This window comes from Jaculus jaculus, chromosome 1 (assembly GCF_020740685.1).
Source record: "Jaculus jaculus isolate mJacJac1 chromosome 1, mJacJac1.mat.Y.cur, whole genome shotgun sequence".
Lineage (NCBI taxonomy): Eukaryota > Metazoa > Chordata > Mammalia > Rodentia > Dipodidae > Jaculus > Jaculus jaculus.
The window spans coordinates 35656968-35673128 of record NC_059102.1 but is presented as its reverse complement, the minus strand read 5'-3'; the positions used below and the strand labels follow the sequence as shown (position 1 = coordinate 35673128).

General features: G+C 39.0%; 1 protein-coding gene across 3 annotated transcripts in view; it reads right to left on the bottom strand.

Annotated features, from left to right (window-relative positions):
• Erlin1 (ER lipid raft associated 1) overlaps positions 1–16161 on the bottom strand; it is a 46381-nt gene that overhangs the window by 13651 nt on the left and 16569 nt on the right. For all 3 annotated transcript variants that reach the window (XM_004669874.2, XM_045135069.1, XM_045135064.1), the window contains exon 8: positions 378–436. In XM_004669874.2, coding sequence (XP_004669931.1) covers positions 378–436 — 59 coding nt within the window. The remainder of the gene's footprint in view (positions 1–377; positions 437–16161) is intronic.

Sequence of the window (16161 nt, the reverse complement as noted above, 5' to 3'; positions counted from 1 at the left end):
ATATGTTCTTATGATTAACAATAAGGTTAACAAAATATGGGCATTCTTTTCAACTTTAATACATTTCCCTCCTAAATTAACATTTAATTGAAGGCTCTATTCATATACAGATTACAGGTTCTAAGCTCCAGCAATAATTTCACAGCAAACTGCATGCTTGGCCACTGACACTGGTCCTGAAACGTCCACACATAAAGAGGAAACCAGGAGTCTTGTAAGAATTAAGATATGAGACCAGACAATATTCCTAAAGTACAGAAGATGGATTGTTCCCCAACCCTACAGTGTATTATCTCCTTCTCACATTACCTTGACTTGTATATTAATATGTAGATAGTGCTAAACAGAAATATTAGGATTCCATGCATGTTACTCACATTAACTCAAAATTTCTTCTTATGGCTTCTGGAATTTTAGGCTTTGTAACACGCACAGCCTAAAAAATAAAAGTGGAAAAGCCAGAATATATTTGAAAAGTAAGTCTTCAAATTAGGAATGGAGGCACATATTTATAATCACATCACTCAGAAAATAGGGGCAGGATTAGGACTTCAATGCTAGTCTGGGCTGTGCAGCCAGACCCTGTACCAAAAAAATCTAACCCTAGAAATAACAACAAAAGGAATATGGCTTCTAGAGAAGAGCGCCCAGATGATTCTAATTTAAAACAGCAATTCTCCTTATTATTTATTTATTTTATTATTATCATTATTATTATTTTGTTTTTCGATGTAGGGTCTCACTCTAGCCCAGGCTGACCTGGAATTCACTATGGAGTCTCATGGTGGCCTCGAACTCATGGCAATCCTCCTACCTCTGCCTCCCAAGTGCTGGGATTAAAGGCGTGTGCCACCACGCCCGGCAAAAACAGCAATTCTCTTATGCGTAGTAGACTACAAAGTCGACTTTGCATGCTACTGACAGGGAGCAAAGCATTTTGTAAACAGGCCGGAAGGGAATAAATAGATAATGTTTCCTGACAGAATTGATGAACATAGAGGTTTTAAGAAAAGAGTTAAAAACAAAAACAAACCAAAAAAGAGAGAGAGAGAGAGAGAGAGAGAGAGAGAGAGAGAGAGAGAGAGAGAACAGAGTTTGGGAACCAAAATCCAAAAAGCCTGACTCATGTTGACCTGCAGGAAGGTCAAAACCCCTGACTCATGCCTGCTCACCAGAAGGCCAGCTGGCCAATACATACAAAGTAACCAGTCCTGTCACCAGCTAATCAGCCCCTCATTCAAGTGTAGCTGCTGAGCCATCTCCCTAGCTCCCCCTCCCACATTCCCAGTTTCCAAGTTGCTATACCCCCAACCACTTGCTCAGGAGCCCTCCAAATTGGGAGCTTTTCTGCTTTACTTTCTTTGCTAACAAACCCTAGCCCTCTGCCACGTCTGTACTAGGCATTCTTTTCAGGTCACAAGACAATCAACTCAAGAGCTACGATTTGGAGAGTTTTAGTGACTAGACTGTCTAACGCTCTAACTCCTGCCCAGAGCAGAGAAAGGATCTGTGCTCTCAAAAGCCACGACACTATCACACCAAGAATCAAAAATGAAGTAATTGTTTCCTTAAAAGACTACAGGAATACAGAAAAAATCTGACTATACCCAATAAGAAAATAAAACTCTTTAGGGAAAATGATTTCCTTACAAGATATTTTACAAAGCTCTTTAGTTGATAGTTTTCCTCAAACTTATAAGTGAAAGTGGCAAAGGTAGAAGACTGAAATTGAAATTCAGAGTTAAAAAGCTAATGAAAAAAATCCAGGTCAGTATGTGCAAATGAATACTAAATCTAACAAATTAATTTATCACTTGCTAAAAGTACAACCACTTAATTCTAGATATAAACACACAAGTCAATAATTAGAGGATAATAAATACCAACTAAAAACTTACAATCTTTCTTGCAGTCTCACTTGACCAAAGTTTACCTGGCTTTATGGACATTTTTTATTGACACTTTGTTTTTCTAATCAGTGTACTTTGGCATAATTGTAAGATAATGTACTTGGAGAGATTGGTTTTGAAAGCTGACTTTACACCAAGAATGTAATCTCTCAAAAGCTTTTATTAATTAAACATCCTGCACTCTCACTATGAACATACTTAAAACACTGCTGATGTAATTTCCCTCTGAAAACTGGCTAAATGTGTTAAGTAACAAAGCCCTTAAGGACAAAGCTTTTATTTTTATAACTTGAACCAATTTTTAAAATCATCAAAATTGGGATTAAAAGGAGCAAAAAAAAGGGGGGCAGGAAAGATGGCTCAGTAGTTAAAGCCTGCTGCTTGCAAGCCAGCTGGCCTGGGTTGTTAAAGCCAGATTCACAATGTTGCATATGCATCTGGAGTTTGTTCACAGTGACAAGAGGTCCTGGAGTGCCCATGCTCTCTCTCTCACTTTCTTTCTCTAAATAAATACAGAGCAAAAAGAGCATCTCCAGAGATCCAGGTTGTAGATACAGATAGTAATGACTATGTCTGTAAAAGGACTAGCAGAACTATATGTATTTATCTAGGTATTTAAAAAAAAAAAACTGGGAAATTATCCAGTGTTATAGAATAAAGTATCTCAGGGTGGTTACAGTCCATAAAAAAAAAAAACAAAAAAAACAAAAAAAAACAAGAAGAAGAAGGAGGAGGAAGAAGGGAGAAGGAAAAAGAAGGAGGAGGAGAAAAAAAAAACACCAACCAGCAACTGGACCAGGAACTGGATCCCTAGCACCATAAAAGCATAAGCATTTGGCAGCTTGTGATACCTTAAAAATCACAATCTCTGCATAGTCCTAGACGAAAACCTCCTACCTTCTCATTACACATAAGGACCCAGCTTCAACTCCCCAGGACCCACATAAGCCAGACGTACAAGGTGGCGCATGCATCTGCAATTCATTTACAGTGGCGGGAGTCCCTGGTGTGCCAATTTTCTCTCTCTCAAATAAATATATAAATAAAAACAAAATACAGTAAGTCCTCTTTTCTTTGCTCACTGTATACTATTTATTAGTGGAAACATAGAGAACAAGTTGAGGACAAGCTGCTTCTCCTGACTGTCTGTGAAGACTTATACCAGTTTTCCTCTAGTACGGTTGGAAAACATGGATCTCCAAGTTTCTGGGTTAGATTTCCAGAAACTTGCAAAACATCCTCAAACTTTCACCAGGGAGGATCCAAGTATCTCTTGAAGGATGGAGAGGCCTTTCATAAAACAAACATTCTGGCTGAAGAGATGGTGAAGCAGTTAAGGTGCTTGCCTGGAAAGCCTAAGGGCTCAGGTTTGATTCTCCAGTGCCCATGTAAGCCAGAAGCATAAAGTGGCATATGCATCTGGAGTTCGTTTGTGGTGGCTGGAGGCCCTGGCACACCATCCTCTCTGTCCTCTTCTTTCTCTCTTAAATAAACATTAAAAACAAAACAGAACAACAACAGAAAAAAATTAAAAAACCAGCTCACTCATCATAACCTGTCAGTCTAACTCGGTAGGTAAAAATGAGCAGCAAGCACCGAAACTATTGGCTGCCTCAAAAAGATGTCTACTCACTCTCTCTGACAGAGGTGGAGAGAACGAAGTATTTGTCTTGGAAGAACAATGTCAGTTTTGGGTCAAGTCACCTTGGCCTTGGTTGGGGCCTTTATCTTTTGGGGAGGGGAAGAAGGAAGGGTAGAACTCAAACAAAAGGTCAAGGGGGATCTGCAGATTTTGGATGCACAGAGCTGCCATCCTCAGGCTGCTTGGTGCTTGGCTGTTTTACTGAAACATTCTACTCATGCAAGGTACATAAGAACAGGGAAATTTTCAGACTGCACAAATGTCCAACACTTCTAGTAGTGGTGCTTCAATACCCCTCAGTGCACAGATCAGGTGCGCTTCTTGCTAGACTTCTGCAGCAGCTCACTGGCTTTGGGAAAAGGTTCACATGCAAAGGGTCTTCTGTATAGCACAAACCAGCAGGGATGAGTAGTGTACAGGACACAGAACCACTTCAATGGCACTGTCCTTCTGAGCCTAAAAACCCCAGAGTAAGAAGGTCATTCAGACTCTGAGTTAGCCAGGAAATAATGCATAGTGAATTACTCCCAACCCTTCTTCTTATGGGAATTGTCTTGATGGGCCCACTGTGTGCAAACAGGTGAGAAAGGAGGATACCTTGCTTGGTTTATGCTGACAAATCACAATGGCAAAGAGGATCAAATCATCTGTCTATAAAAAAGTTATTGACAAATGTTTTCAAACTGTGTGGAGATGAAACTGGATGCTAAAGCAAAATCTATTAGGTTTGAGTCCAGGGTAGGGACATTGTTCTAAGATGACAACCTTGACTTCTTATACATATGGGTCCATGAGAAGACTTGGTACAGGGCAAGGCTTTTTCTTTTGAAATGATGGTTGGTAGCACTCACTGCTGAGGGGCTTCTTCCAGCTCTCACCAAGGCCATGGTACAATACCCACAGTGGTCTTGTTCCTATGCATGCTTGGGGGTTAGCAGGGAAGGATGGCATGTCAGGTTCCTTCTACCTAGCTTAGCTGGGCTTGAGTCCTCTGGTTGGGCTGAACTGCAAGGGATTGTTTCAGAGGTGGGTCATGAACTGCACAGGACTTTTTTTTTTTTAAAGGTGTATTTTATTTATTTATTAGAGATAGAGGGAGAGAGAGAGAGTGAGAATGGGCACATCAGGGCCTCTAGCCACTGTAAACAAACTCCAGATGCATGCACCATGTTCATCAGGCTTATGTGGGGCCTGGAGAATCGAACCTGGGTCCTTAGGCTTTGCAGGCATGGACCTTAACCAGTAAGCCATCTCTTCAGCCCCTGCACAGGACTTTTATGTGAATTGACCATAGGTCACCCAAATCCAAGAGCCAATGGCAAAAGATGACCTCTCCAAAGGTCATAATTTTTCAACACTAAACTCACAGAAACTGAAATGGGTAAAATGGCAGATAAAAATTTCAAAAGTTTTCTGGTAAAAATGATCAAGGTTACTAAGAAATCCTGTTGGAGCTGAGCTAAAACCTCCTTCAGGTGGACCAGCTGACAGAAAGCTGGAAAAAAGCTATGCTGCATGCAGTTCAATGGGGGAGAGAGAGAGATCACCAGTGAAGACACCCAACAGTGGACACTGCAAGCCTTATATTTGGCCAGCCTGACTAAATAAGCCAATGGGTGCAATAGTGGCATGTCTGTTATGGGGGAAACCAACTGCCCTCTACTTGGACTAGAGGTCTGCTCCATGGGAGGGAATACATCCCTGATACTGCAAACCTACAACAGGGGTAGTTATGAGCCCTAGGGGTGTAACAGCTGCTGGTATCTGGCTAAATGTATATACTATGCTCACCAAACTGCCCAGTAAGCACTTCTCTTAATGTTCATACCCATATATTAATGCTACTCTCACTTTTGGTAGAGAACCTTCTCTTTTTAGATGGCAGTGACCTTGGGATGACTCAGAAGGCACCATGGTGCTGAGAAGTAACAGAGGAGTGCTCAGCATTGAAATAACTCTATCACACTTTCAAAGGTTCTGGGTCATTGCAGAAGAGGTGGCAGAAAGAATGTAAGGGCCAAAGGAAAGGTAGGACTCCTTATAATGTGCTCATCCAGACACAAAATGGCCTGGATATCCATGACCTCACAGTGCCTGACACTACCTACACAAGACCATCGTAATAGGAGGAAAAGATCATGACATCAAAATAAAAGAGAGACTGATTGAGAGGGGGAGGGGATATGATGGAGAGTGGAGTTTCAAAAGGGAAATAGGGAGGAGAGAATTACCATGGGATATTGTTTACAATTATGGAAGTTATCAATAAAAAAATTTAAAAAATTAAAAAAAGATCAATGGGGGTATGCAGAGATGGCTGACTGGTTAAAGGTACTTGCTTACAAAGTCTGATGGCCTAGATTCAATTCCTTAGTACTTTTGTAAAGCTAGATGCACAAAGTGGTACATGTATCTGAACTTTGTTTGCAGCAGAACGAGACTGTGATGTGCCCATTTTCTCTGTTTCTCTTTGCTTGCAAGTAAATAAAAATGTTACTAGTTGGGCATGATGGTGAACACCTTTAATATCAGCACTTGGGAGGCTGAGACAGAAGGATCGCCATGAGTCCGAGGCCACCCTGAGACTATATAGTGAATTCTAGGTCAGCTTGGGCTAAAGTGGTATCTTATCTCAAAAAACCAAAACAGATAAAAGAAATAAAAATGTTAAAACAGGGCTGGAGAGATGGCTTAGCGGTTAAGCACTTGCCTGTGAAGCCTAAGGACCCCGGTTCGAGGCTCGGTTCCCCAGGTCCCACGTTAGCCAGATGCCCAAGGGGGCGCACGCGTCTGGAGTTTGTTTGCAGAGGCTGGAAAGCCCTGGCACGCCCATTCTCTCTCTCTCCCTCTATCTGTCTTTCTCTCTGTGTCTGTCGCTCTCAAATAAATACATAAAAAATGAACAAAAAAAAAAAAGTTAAAACAAAATACAACACAAAACAATGACACAGAAGAGGGTACAAACAAGCAGATGAATTCAATCTAGAACCTGGGAAGGAAAATTAGCAACATGGAGGAAAATGTCAGCAAAATGGATGAGAAAATTAGTAACATGGCAGAAAAAATCAACACATAAAATGATATTTTGAAAAAATAAGATTAAAGAAATTTTGGAAGTGAAAGCCCAATGAATCAAATGAAAACCCAGCGGAAAGCATCATCACCAGTAGACTCAACTAGGCTATCAGGGAAGGAGGACGGGCTGATGAAATTCTACTTTTAACTATCAATGGGGAGCATACTTTTAATCCTAGCATCTAAGAGGCGGTGGTAAGAGGATTGCTTTGAGCTTTCAAGGCCAGCCTGAGCTAGAGCAAGACTCTACCTTGTAAAACCAAGTATACGTGTGTGTGTGTGTGTGTGTGTGTGTGTGTGTGTGTGTGTGTATTACAGTAAGGAAAAAAATGAGCATAACCATTTTATCAATAATTCTGGGATATGATCAAGAGACCTAAGAACCCATGGGATAGAAGGAGAAGCTGAGATCAACATTAGAGGCACAAAATCTAGTCAATAAAGCTGACTCTCAGAAAGACACAAAAGGCATTTTAATCCCAGCTAGACATCACTACAGAAAAACCCTTCTACTACATATTATAGCTGAGATGTCAAATTACAAAACAAAGAAACTATATTAAAAAACTATAAATGGAAAAGAACAACTCATCTACAAAGACAAAAGCATCACACTAACATTCGATATCTCATCAGCAACACTCAAAGCCAGGGAAACAGTGGAATGATAGGGGGTTCTATTTCAAGCCTTAAAGACAGCAAAGCTAGCTTTAAGAATTAACGGAGAGGGCTAGAGAGATGGCTTAGCAGTTAAGGTGCTTCCCTGCAAAGCCAAAGAACCCACCCAGGTTTGACTCCCCAGAACCCACATAAGCTAGATGGCACAAGGTGACACATTCATCTGGAGTTCGTTTGCAGTGGTTGGAGACCCTGATGTACCCATTCATTACCCCCACCTGCTTCTTTCTCTCTCTTGGATGAATAAATAAATAATATTTTTAAAAAGAATTGATGGAGAAATAAGGATACATTAAGATCAAGACAAACTAAGGAAGTTCATGATCACAAAGACGTGCAGAAGATAAGAAGATACTTAAAGGAATACCAAGGATAAGTTTCATAAGAGGAACAGATTAACACAGGGAGATAGGAAGGAAGCCATCATGTCCAGCACAATAAACCAGCAAACTCCTGATACTAACAAGGGAGAAAGTAAGGAACAAACAATAATCCAACAAGCTGAAAAACAAAACAAACAACCTCCCCCCCCAAATAAACAACAAAACCAACAAGAATACATCAATTAGTAAACATTTCTCAATTATAACTTGAAATTTAAACGGTCCCCAGTCCCCATAAAGAGACTGGCTGGCTGGATTAAAACCAACTATATTCAAAGATCTAGCTATTGTCTCACCAGAACACACCTAACTGGTAAAGACAACTGCAAAAAGTAAAATGAACAGATTATAGCTCATCAACACTACTGATGAAAGTATGAAATGCTAATGGAATTTGTCAATATGTTATCAAAAAGCCAGTTCTATGCCGGGTGTGATGGCGCACACCTTTAATCCCAGCACCTGGAGGCAGAGGTAGGAGAATCGCAATGAGATCTAAGCCTAGGCCACCCTGAGATTACAGAGTGAATTCCAGGTCAGCCTGGGCTAGAGTGAGACCTTATCTGGGGGTGTGGGGTGGGGGAAAAAGCCAGTTCTGTTAGCTGAGCCAGGCATCAGGTGAAAATGAAGAACAAAAGGCTGGGAAGCAATCTATTCAGAAAATGGAGCTGGGTGTGGTGGTGGACACCTTTAATCCCAGCACTGGGAGGCAGAGGTTGGAGGATCACCATGAGTTTGAGTCCATGCTGAGACTACAGACTGAATTCTAGCTCAGCCTGAATGAGAATGAGACCCTATCCTGAAAAGCCAAAAAAAATAAAAATAAAAATAAAAACAAAAAACCCAAAACCAAACCAAAACAAAAATAAAAACAAAACAAACAACAGGGAAACAGAAAGCAAACTGGCATTGCTATTCTAATGTCTGGTAAGTAGATTTCAAACCAAAATTAGTCAGAAGAGATAAAGAAGGCCCACATAATTAATAAAAGGAACAATTCATCAAGAAGGCAGAACATACACACACACACACACACACACATACACAACAAACATTAAGGCTACCAATTTAACAAACTCTGACATGAAAGGTCAGATAAATTCTGAAACAATAATAGTGACTTTCAATACTCCACTCTCATTTCTAGATAATTATCTAGAATAAAATCCAATGCAGAAATCTGAGTTAAACTATACCATGGAGTTAACACATATATACAGAATATTCCATTCAAAAGATACAGTATACACATTGAGAGCATTTCCTCTAAAATCTAGAACAAGAGAAGGATATGCACTCTCTTCATATTTACACAATCAAGTCTTAGCTGGAGGAGCAATATAACAGAAAGAAATAAGGGAGACAAGGAAAGAGTTAAATTATTTCCATTTGCAGATTTCAATATCCTATACTTAAAAGCCTCTTAAGACGCCATCAGAATACTCTTAGATCTTGATAACCACTTCAGCTAAGTAGAATACAAAAATATCAGCATACAAAAATCAGTAGCTTCTCTATATACCAATAATGAACTGAGAAAGAAATCAGGGGAAGGGGGATTCCATTCATAATAATACAAAACAAACAAAAAACTCAACAGAAAAACAAAAGCAAACAAACAAACCTAGGAATAAACCTAACCAAGAACATGAAAACCTTCTACAATGAAAAATTTCAGACATGAAGAAATTGGAAAAGAGACTAGAAGGTGGAAAGACTTCCCATGCTCATAAACTAGCAAATTTAATATTGCTAACATGGCTATATTACTGAAATAATCTAAAGATTCAATATAATCCCCATCAAAATCCCAATGACATTCTTAACAGGAATAGAAAAACAATCCTAAAATACATATGGAAGAAAGAATGGCCATGAGGAGCCAAAGTGATTCTTTTCTTCTTTTTTTAAAATATCTATTTATTTGGGAGGAGGAGAGAAAGATAAACAAAGAAAATAAATATGGGCATGCCAGGGCCTCCTGCCACTGCAGACAAATTCCAGACGCATGCAGTACTTCATGTATCTGGCTTTATGTGGGTGCTAGAGAATCAAACTTGGGCCATCAGGCTTTGCAAGTTCCTTTAACCACTGAGCCATCTCTCCAGCCCAGTAATTCTTAACAGAAAGAGCAATGCTGGATGTGTCATAGTACCCAACTTCAAATTATTACAGAGCCATAGTAACAAACACAATGGTACTGGCATATAAGCAGACATGTTAACCAAGGGAATAGAGGTCTCAGAAATAAACTACTATAATTATTGCCACCTACTTTTTGGCAAAGATGTAAAAACATCCTCTTTAACAAATGGTGCTGAGAGAACTAAATTTCTAAATGTAGAATAAAAGTAGATCCATATATCTTACTCTGTACAAAAATCAATCTGAAACTTTCAAAGTGCTGAAGGAAAACAGAAGAAAAACACTTTAAGATATAGGCCTAGGCAAGGATTTTCTGAAAAGAACTCCAATAGTACAGGAAATAATCCCAAGAATTTACAAATAGGATTACATGAAATGAAAAAAGCCTCTGCACAGCAAAGGAAAAAAATCTCCATAGTGGAGAGGTAGCTAGAGAATGAGAATAAAATCTCTGCCAACTACACATCCACCAGTCAGGGAATACTATCTTGTATATATAAAGAACTGTAAAAATTAAACACTAAAAAGCCAAATTACCCAATTAATATATGGAATAAGGAACTGGAGAGTTCTCAATAGAATATGATGGTTAATATGTGTTTACCATTCTTAGCCATCAAGAAAATGCACCATCCCATGCAATGACTGACTGTTGCTCTCACAACTCATAACTTACAACCTCAGGGTGAATACCAGGAATCCTACTGAGGAGGGTCCACAGTGGAATGGGGGCAGGGAAGAAGGAAATGATGGTATCAATACATGATGTGTCTGTACAAAGTTTCTATTTAATAAGAAAAAAAAAAAAGAAAATACAAAGTAAAACTGCTTAAGATACCATCTTATGCCAGTCAGAAGAGCTATCATCAAGAAAACAAATAATAAATGATGAGGACCTGGGTAAAGAGGAACCCTCTGTCACTTCTAGTGGGAATGTAAAGTTGTGCAGCCACTATGAAGCGTCTTAAAAAAAAAAAAAAGCATAAAGCCAGCTATACCACTCTTGGATGTTTATCTGTAGTCCTCTAAATGAACATACCATAGAGATCCTTGCACATCTATGTTTATTTCATCACTACTAACAATAAGCCAGGGCTGGAGAGATGGCTTAGCAGTTAAGCACTTGCCTGTGAAGCCTAAGGACCCTGGTTCAAGGCTTGGTTCCCCAGGACCCACATTAGCCAGATGCACAGGGGGCACTTGCATCTGGAGTTCATTTGCAGTGGCTGGAAGCCCTGGTGCGCCCATTCTCTCTCTACCTGCTTCTTTCTCTGTCTGTTGCTCTCAAAAACAAAAACAAAACAAAACAAAAAAAAAACCCAAAAATTAACCAAGTTATGTAATAAGCCAGGGTGACTATTACCAAATGAAGAAATAAAATGTGGCATATATATACAATGAAGTTTTACTCAGCCACAAAGAAAACAGAAATTATGTTGTGAGAAAATGGATGCAACTGGAGATTGGCATACTAAGTGATATAAGTCACAGGCTTAGAAAGATGAATGTCCCATGTTCTCTTTCATTTGTGGATCTTAACACTTTATAGACACAATACCATTTATATATATGTACATACATGTATATATATGCTGTCAAAGGTGAGATAATGAAGAGGGTTGACTAGTGGGAGAGGGATGAGAAGAAAAGAATGGGTGGGAGAGGAAATATGATCAAAGTACATGATATACATGTATGAAAACATTTTAATGAATGTTTTTACTATGTACAATGAATATATACCAATTAAAAATGAACAAAAAGAATGCTCAAATGAAAGTGGCCAATACATATTCTAATAGCATTCAACCTCAGTAATACAAAATATCATATTAATCTGCAAAAGTACAAAGAAAGAACTAACATCTCCTAATTACTTTGGTATAATCACATGTTCAAGTATATAAATTATAGTTCACCAACATTGCTGATACAGTGTGAGCTGCTGTAATTTGTCAGTGTAAATCAACAAGCTGATTCTGCTAGTTGAGCCATGTACTAGGTGAAAATGAAGGTATATCTCTAATAGATAAGTCTAAGCACTCCATTTGGAACCTGACCAGTATCACTTGGTCATGAAGAGCTAAAGCTCTTTGCCAAAGATCCAACCCAAACCTTTGATGTTTGGGATTATCTTGCCTCTTCTCATCTGTGGCATGAGCAATAAAGATGCACAGATGAAAATACTAAACAGCACAGACAAGTCTTTTCTGAAATGACTGAACAGGTCAGCACTGTGGCAATGAGAATTAAAAGTAACACATGCTAAATAAGACATCTTTATCATGCTCTCCAACTCAGGAAATATTGCGGGAGAGATGGTAGAAAGAATGTAAGTTAAGAGGACAGGGAGGAAGACTTTGAGACACTTTTTTCTGGTTTCCTGTCTGTTATTTTGTAACCTCATAGCAGCTGTCATTACTACCACAAAATTGAGCTCAACATTTTACCATGGATGATAGGAATGCGCAAAAAAAAAAAAAAAAAGTCATCAAAATTGAAGAGGGACAAGTTGCAAAGTTCAGTGGAAGGGAGGAGCCAAAAAAAAGTATTGGGAGGGGATTATGATCAAATTATATTATGTTCAAGTATGGAAATTTATAATTAAGAGAAATTTTCACACAATAAAGTTCCCCATTAAAAAAGAAAAATTTCGGGCTGGAGAGATGGCTTAGTGGTTAAGCGCTTGCCTGTGAAGCCTAAGGACCCCGGTTCGAGGCTCGGTTCCCCAGGTCCCACGTTAGCCAGATGCACAAGGGGGCGCACGCGTCTGGAGTTCGTTTGCAGAGGCTGGAAGCCCTGGCGCGCCCACTCTCGCTCTCTCCCTCTGTCTGTCTTTCTGTGTCTGTCGCTCTCAAATAAATAAATAAATAAATAATGGATTAAAAAAAATTTAAAAAAAGAAAAATTTCTTTTTATTGTTTTCATTTGTTTCCAAGCAGGGAGGGAGAGAAACACAGAGAGAGAGACAGAAAGAATAGATGGGTATGCCAGGACCTCTACCCACTGCAAACGAACTCCAGATGCTTCCACCACTTTGTGCATCTGGCTTTAAGTGGGTACTGGGGAATCAAACCCAGGCCATTAGGCTCTTCAGGCAAGCACCTTAACCACCGAGCAATCTCTAGACCTAGAAATGACCATCATTCCTTCACTCATTATTGCCCTCTTAGAGCAAGGGGTCCATCAGGACCCTGGAAAGAGTAGGCAGAAAGTGAGACATGATACAGCAGAATAGGAACAACAGACCCCAAGCTGCACAGACCGAGAGACAGCAGCAGAAGTGTGGTAAAGGAATCTGAAGCTGAGATATTCTTAACAGCCCCTTCCCTAGCCATAGCAGGGAGGAGACATACAGATATAGGAAGTTTGATTCCCTAGTACCCGTGTAAAGTCATGTAAAGTCAGATGCATGAAGTGGTGCATGCATCTAGAGTCTTTTTGTGCAGCAGCTAGAGGCCCTCACATACCCATGCTCTCTACTTTAAAATTATAAATAAATAAATAAATCAAACATGGAGGTGGGCTGGAGAGATGGCTTAGCGGTTAAGCACTTGCCTATGAAGCCTAAGGACCCCGGTTCAAGGCTCGGTTCCCCAGGTCCCACGTTAGCCAGATGCACAAGGGGGCGCACGCGTCTGGAGTTCGTTTGCAGAGGCTGGAAGCCCTGGCGCGCCCATTCTCTCCTCCCCCTCTATCTGTTTTTCTCTCTGTGTCTGTCACTCTCAAATAAATAAATAACTTTTAAAAAAATTAAAAAAAACATGGAGGAAATATTCAGCAATGAAATTGAGACACTGAGAAAAAAAATCAAACTGAAATTCTATAAGTGAAAAATATCAATTCATCAAATTTAAAATCATGCAGACCAACATCCCTTCATGATAAAAGTCCTACAGAGACTGGGAATAGAAGGAACATATCTCAATATAATAAAGGCTATTTATGACAAGCCTACAGCCAACATATTACTAAATGGGGAAAAACTGGAAGCTTTTCCACTAAAATCAGGAACAAGACAAGGGTGTCCACTGTCCCCACTTCTATTTAATATAGTTTTGGAAGTCTTAGCCATAGCAATAAGGCAAGAGACACACATAAAAGGGATACAAATTGGAAAGGAAGAAATCAAGTTATCATTATTTGCAGATGACATGATTCTATACATAAAGGACCCTAAAGACTCTACTAGCAAGCTGTTAGAGCTGATCAAAACCTACAGCAATGTAGCAGGATACAAAATAAATACACAGAAATCAGTAGCCTTCATATATGCTAACAACAAACACACAGAGGATGAAATCAGAGAATCACTCCCATTCACAATTGCATCAAAAAAAATAAAATACCTTGGAATAAACCTAACCAAGGAAGTAAAGAATCTATACAATGAGAACTTTAAAACACTCAAGCGAGAAATTGCAGAAGACACTAGAAAGTGGAGAAACATCCCTTGTTCCTGGATTGGAAGAATCAATATTGTGAAAATGGCAATCTTACCTAAAGCAATCTACACATTTAATGCAATCCCTATCAAAATTCCAAAGGCTTTCTTCATGGAAATATGATGGAGAATGGAATTTCAAATGGGAAAGTGTGGGGGTGGGGATGGAGGGAATTACCATGGGATATATTTTATAATCATGGAAAATGTTAATAAAAATTAAAAAAAAAAAGAAATGAGACTTTTATATACTTAAATTCAAAGAAATGATATATGTCTCACCAGATATTGCAGTGTTCCCACAAAAGATGTACAGAGACTTCCTTGATCAACATCTTTATTAAAAAAATTAAAAAAATAAAAAATAAAATCATGCAGAAAGCATCATCAAAAGACAAAACCAAGCAGAGCAAATACAGTGGTGGAGGACAAGGTAGAAACAATAATGCATACAGACATATATAAAGAAAAAATAACCTGAAAAATGAGAAAAACTAAGAAGTCTAGGATACAACATTCAAGAAACTACACCTAAGAATTCACAAGACAAAAGGAGCTGAGATAAAAATCAAATGGCCCTGACAACCTAGTCAATGAAAGCACAGCTGAGAGCTGGCCAAGCCCAGAAGAAGAAATAGATACCAAAACAAAGGAAGCATTTAGAACTCCAAGAAGACATGGCCAGAGAACCTCTCCAGGGAGTATCATAGTCAAGATGTGAAAAATACAAAGCAAAGAAACAATATTCAAATTTGTAAGAGAAAAGAGCCAACTTACATACAGAGGTAGAAACATTCACACCTGTCACCAGCAACTCTTAAAAACCAGGAAGTTTTGGATGATCTATTTCAAGCCATGAAAGTAAATAACTAGGTAACATTGTCATTCCTATCAAATCATCTATTAAAATTAATGAGGAGTAAGAATATTTCAAGACAAGAAAGAGGCTGGTGGTATCACCATACCTGATTTTAACCTACACTACAGAGCCATAGTAACAAAAACAGCATGGTACTGGCACAAAAACAGACATGTAGATCAGTGGAACAGAATAGAGGACCCAGATGTAAGCCCAAGTAGCTATAGCCACCTGATATTCGATAAAAATGCCAAAAATATTCATTGGAGAAGAGACAGCCTCTTCAGCAAATGGTGTTTTGAAAACTGGATAAATATCTGCAGAAGGATGAAAATAGATTCTTCTCTCTCGCCATGCACAAGAATTAAGTCCAAATGGATTACAGACCTTAACATCAGACCGGAAACTTTGAAACTGATAGAGGAAAAAGTAGGGGAAACCCTTCAACATATTGGTCTTGGCAAAGACTTTCTGAATACAACCCCAATTGCTCAGGCAATAAAACCACAGATTAACCACTGGGACCTAATGAAATTACAAAGATTTTGCACCGCAAAGGACACAGTGAAAAAAGCAAAGAGGCAACCTACAGAATGGGAAAAAATCTTCGCCAGCTATATATCTGATAGAGGATTAATATCTAGGATATACAAAGAACTCAAAAAGTTAAATAATAAGGAATCAAACAAGCCAATCAAAAAATGGGCTATGGAGCTAAATAGAGAGTTCTCAAAGGAAGAAATACGAATGGCATATAAGCATCTAAAAAAATGTTCTACGTCACTAGTCATCAGGGAAATGCAGATTAAAACTACATTGAGATTCCATCTCACTCCTGTCAGATTGGCCACCATCATGAAATCAAATGATCATAAATGTTGGCGGGGATGTGGAAAAAAAGGATTTTACAAAGTAACCCTTTGGACATTTCAAATGACCCCTTGACTTTGGTGGCTTACCCACATGCAACTGAGAGAATGGCAAAAAATGAGGCCACAGGAAAAACCCTGCCCATCTTTTACGTT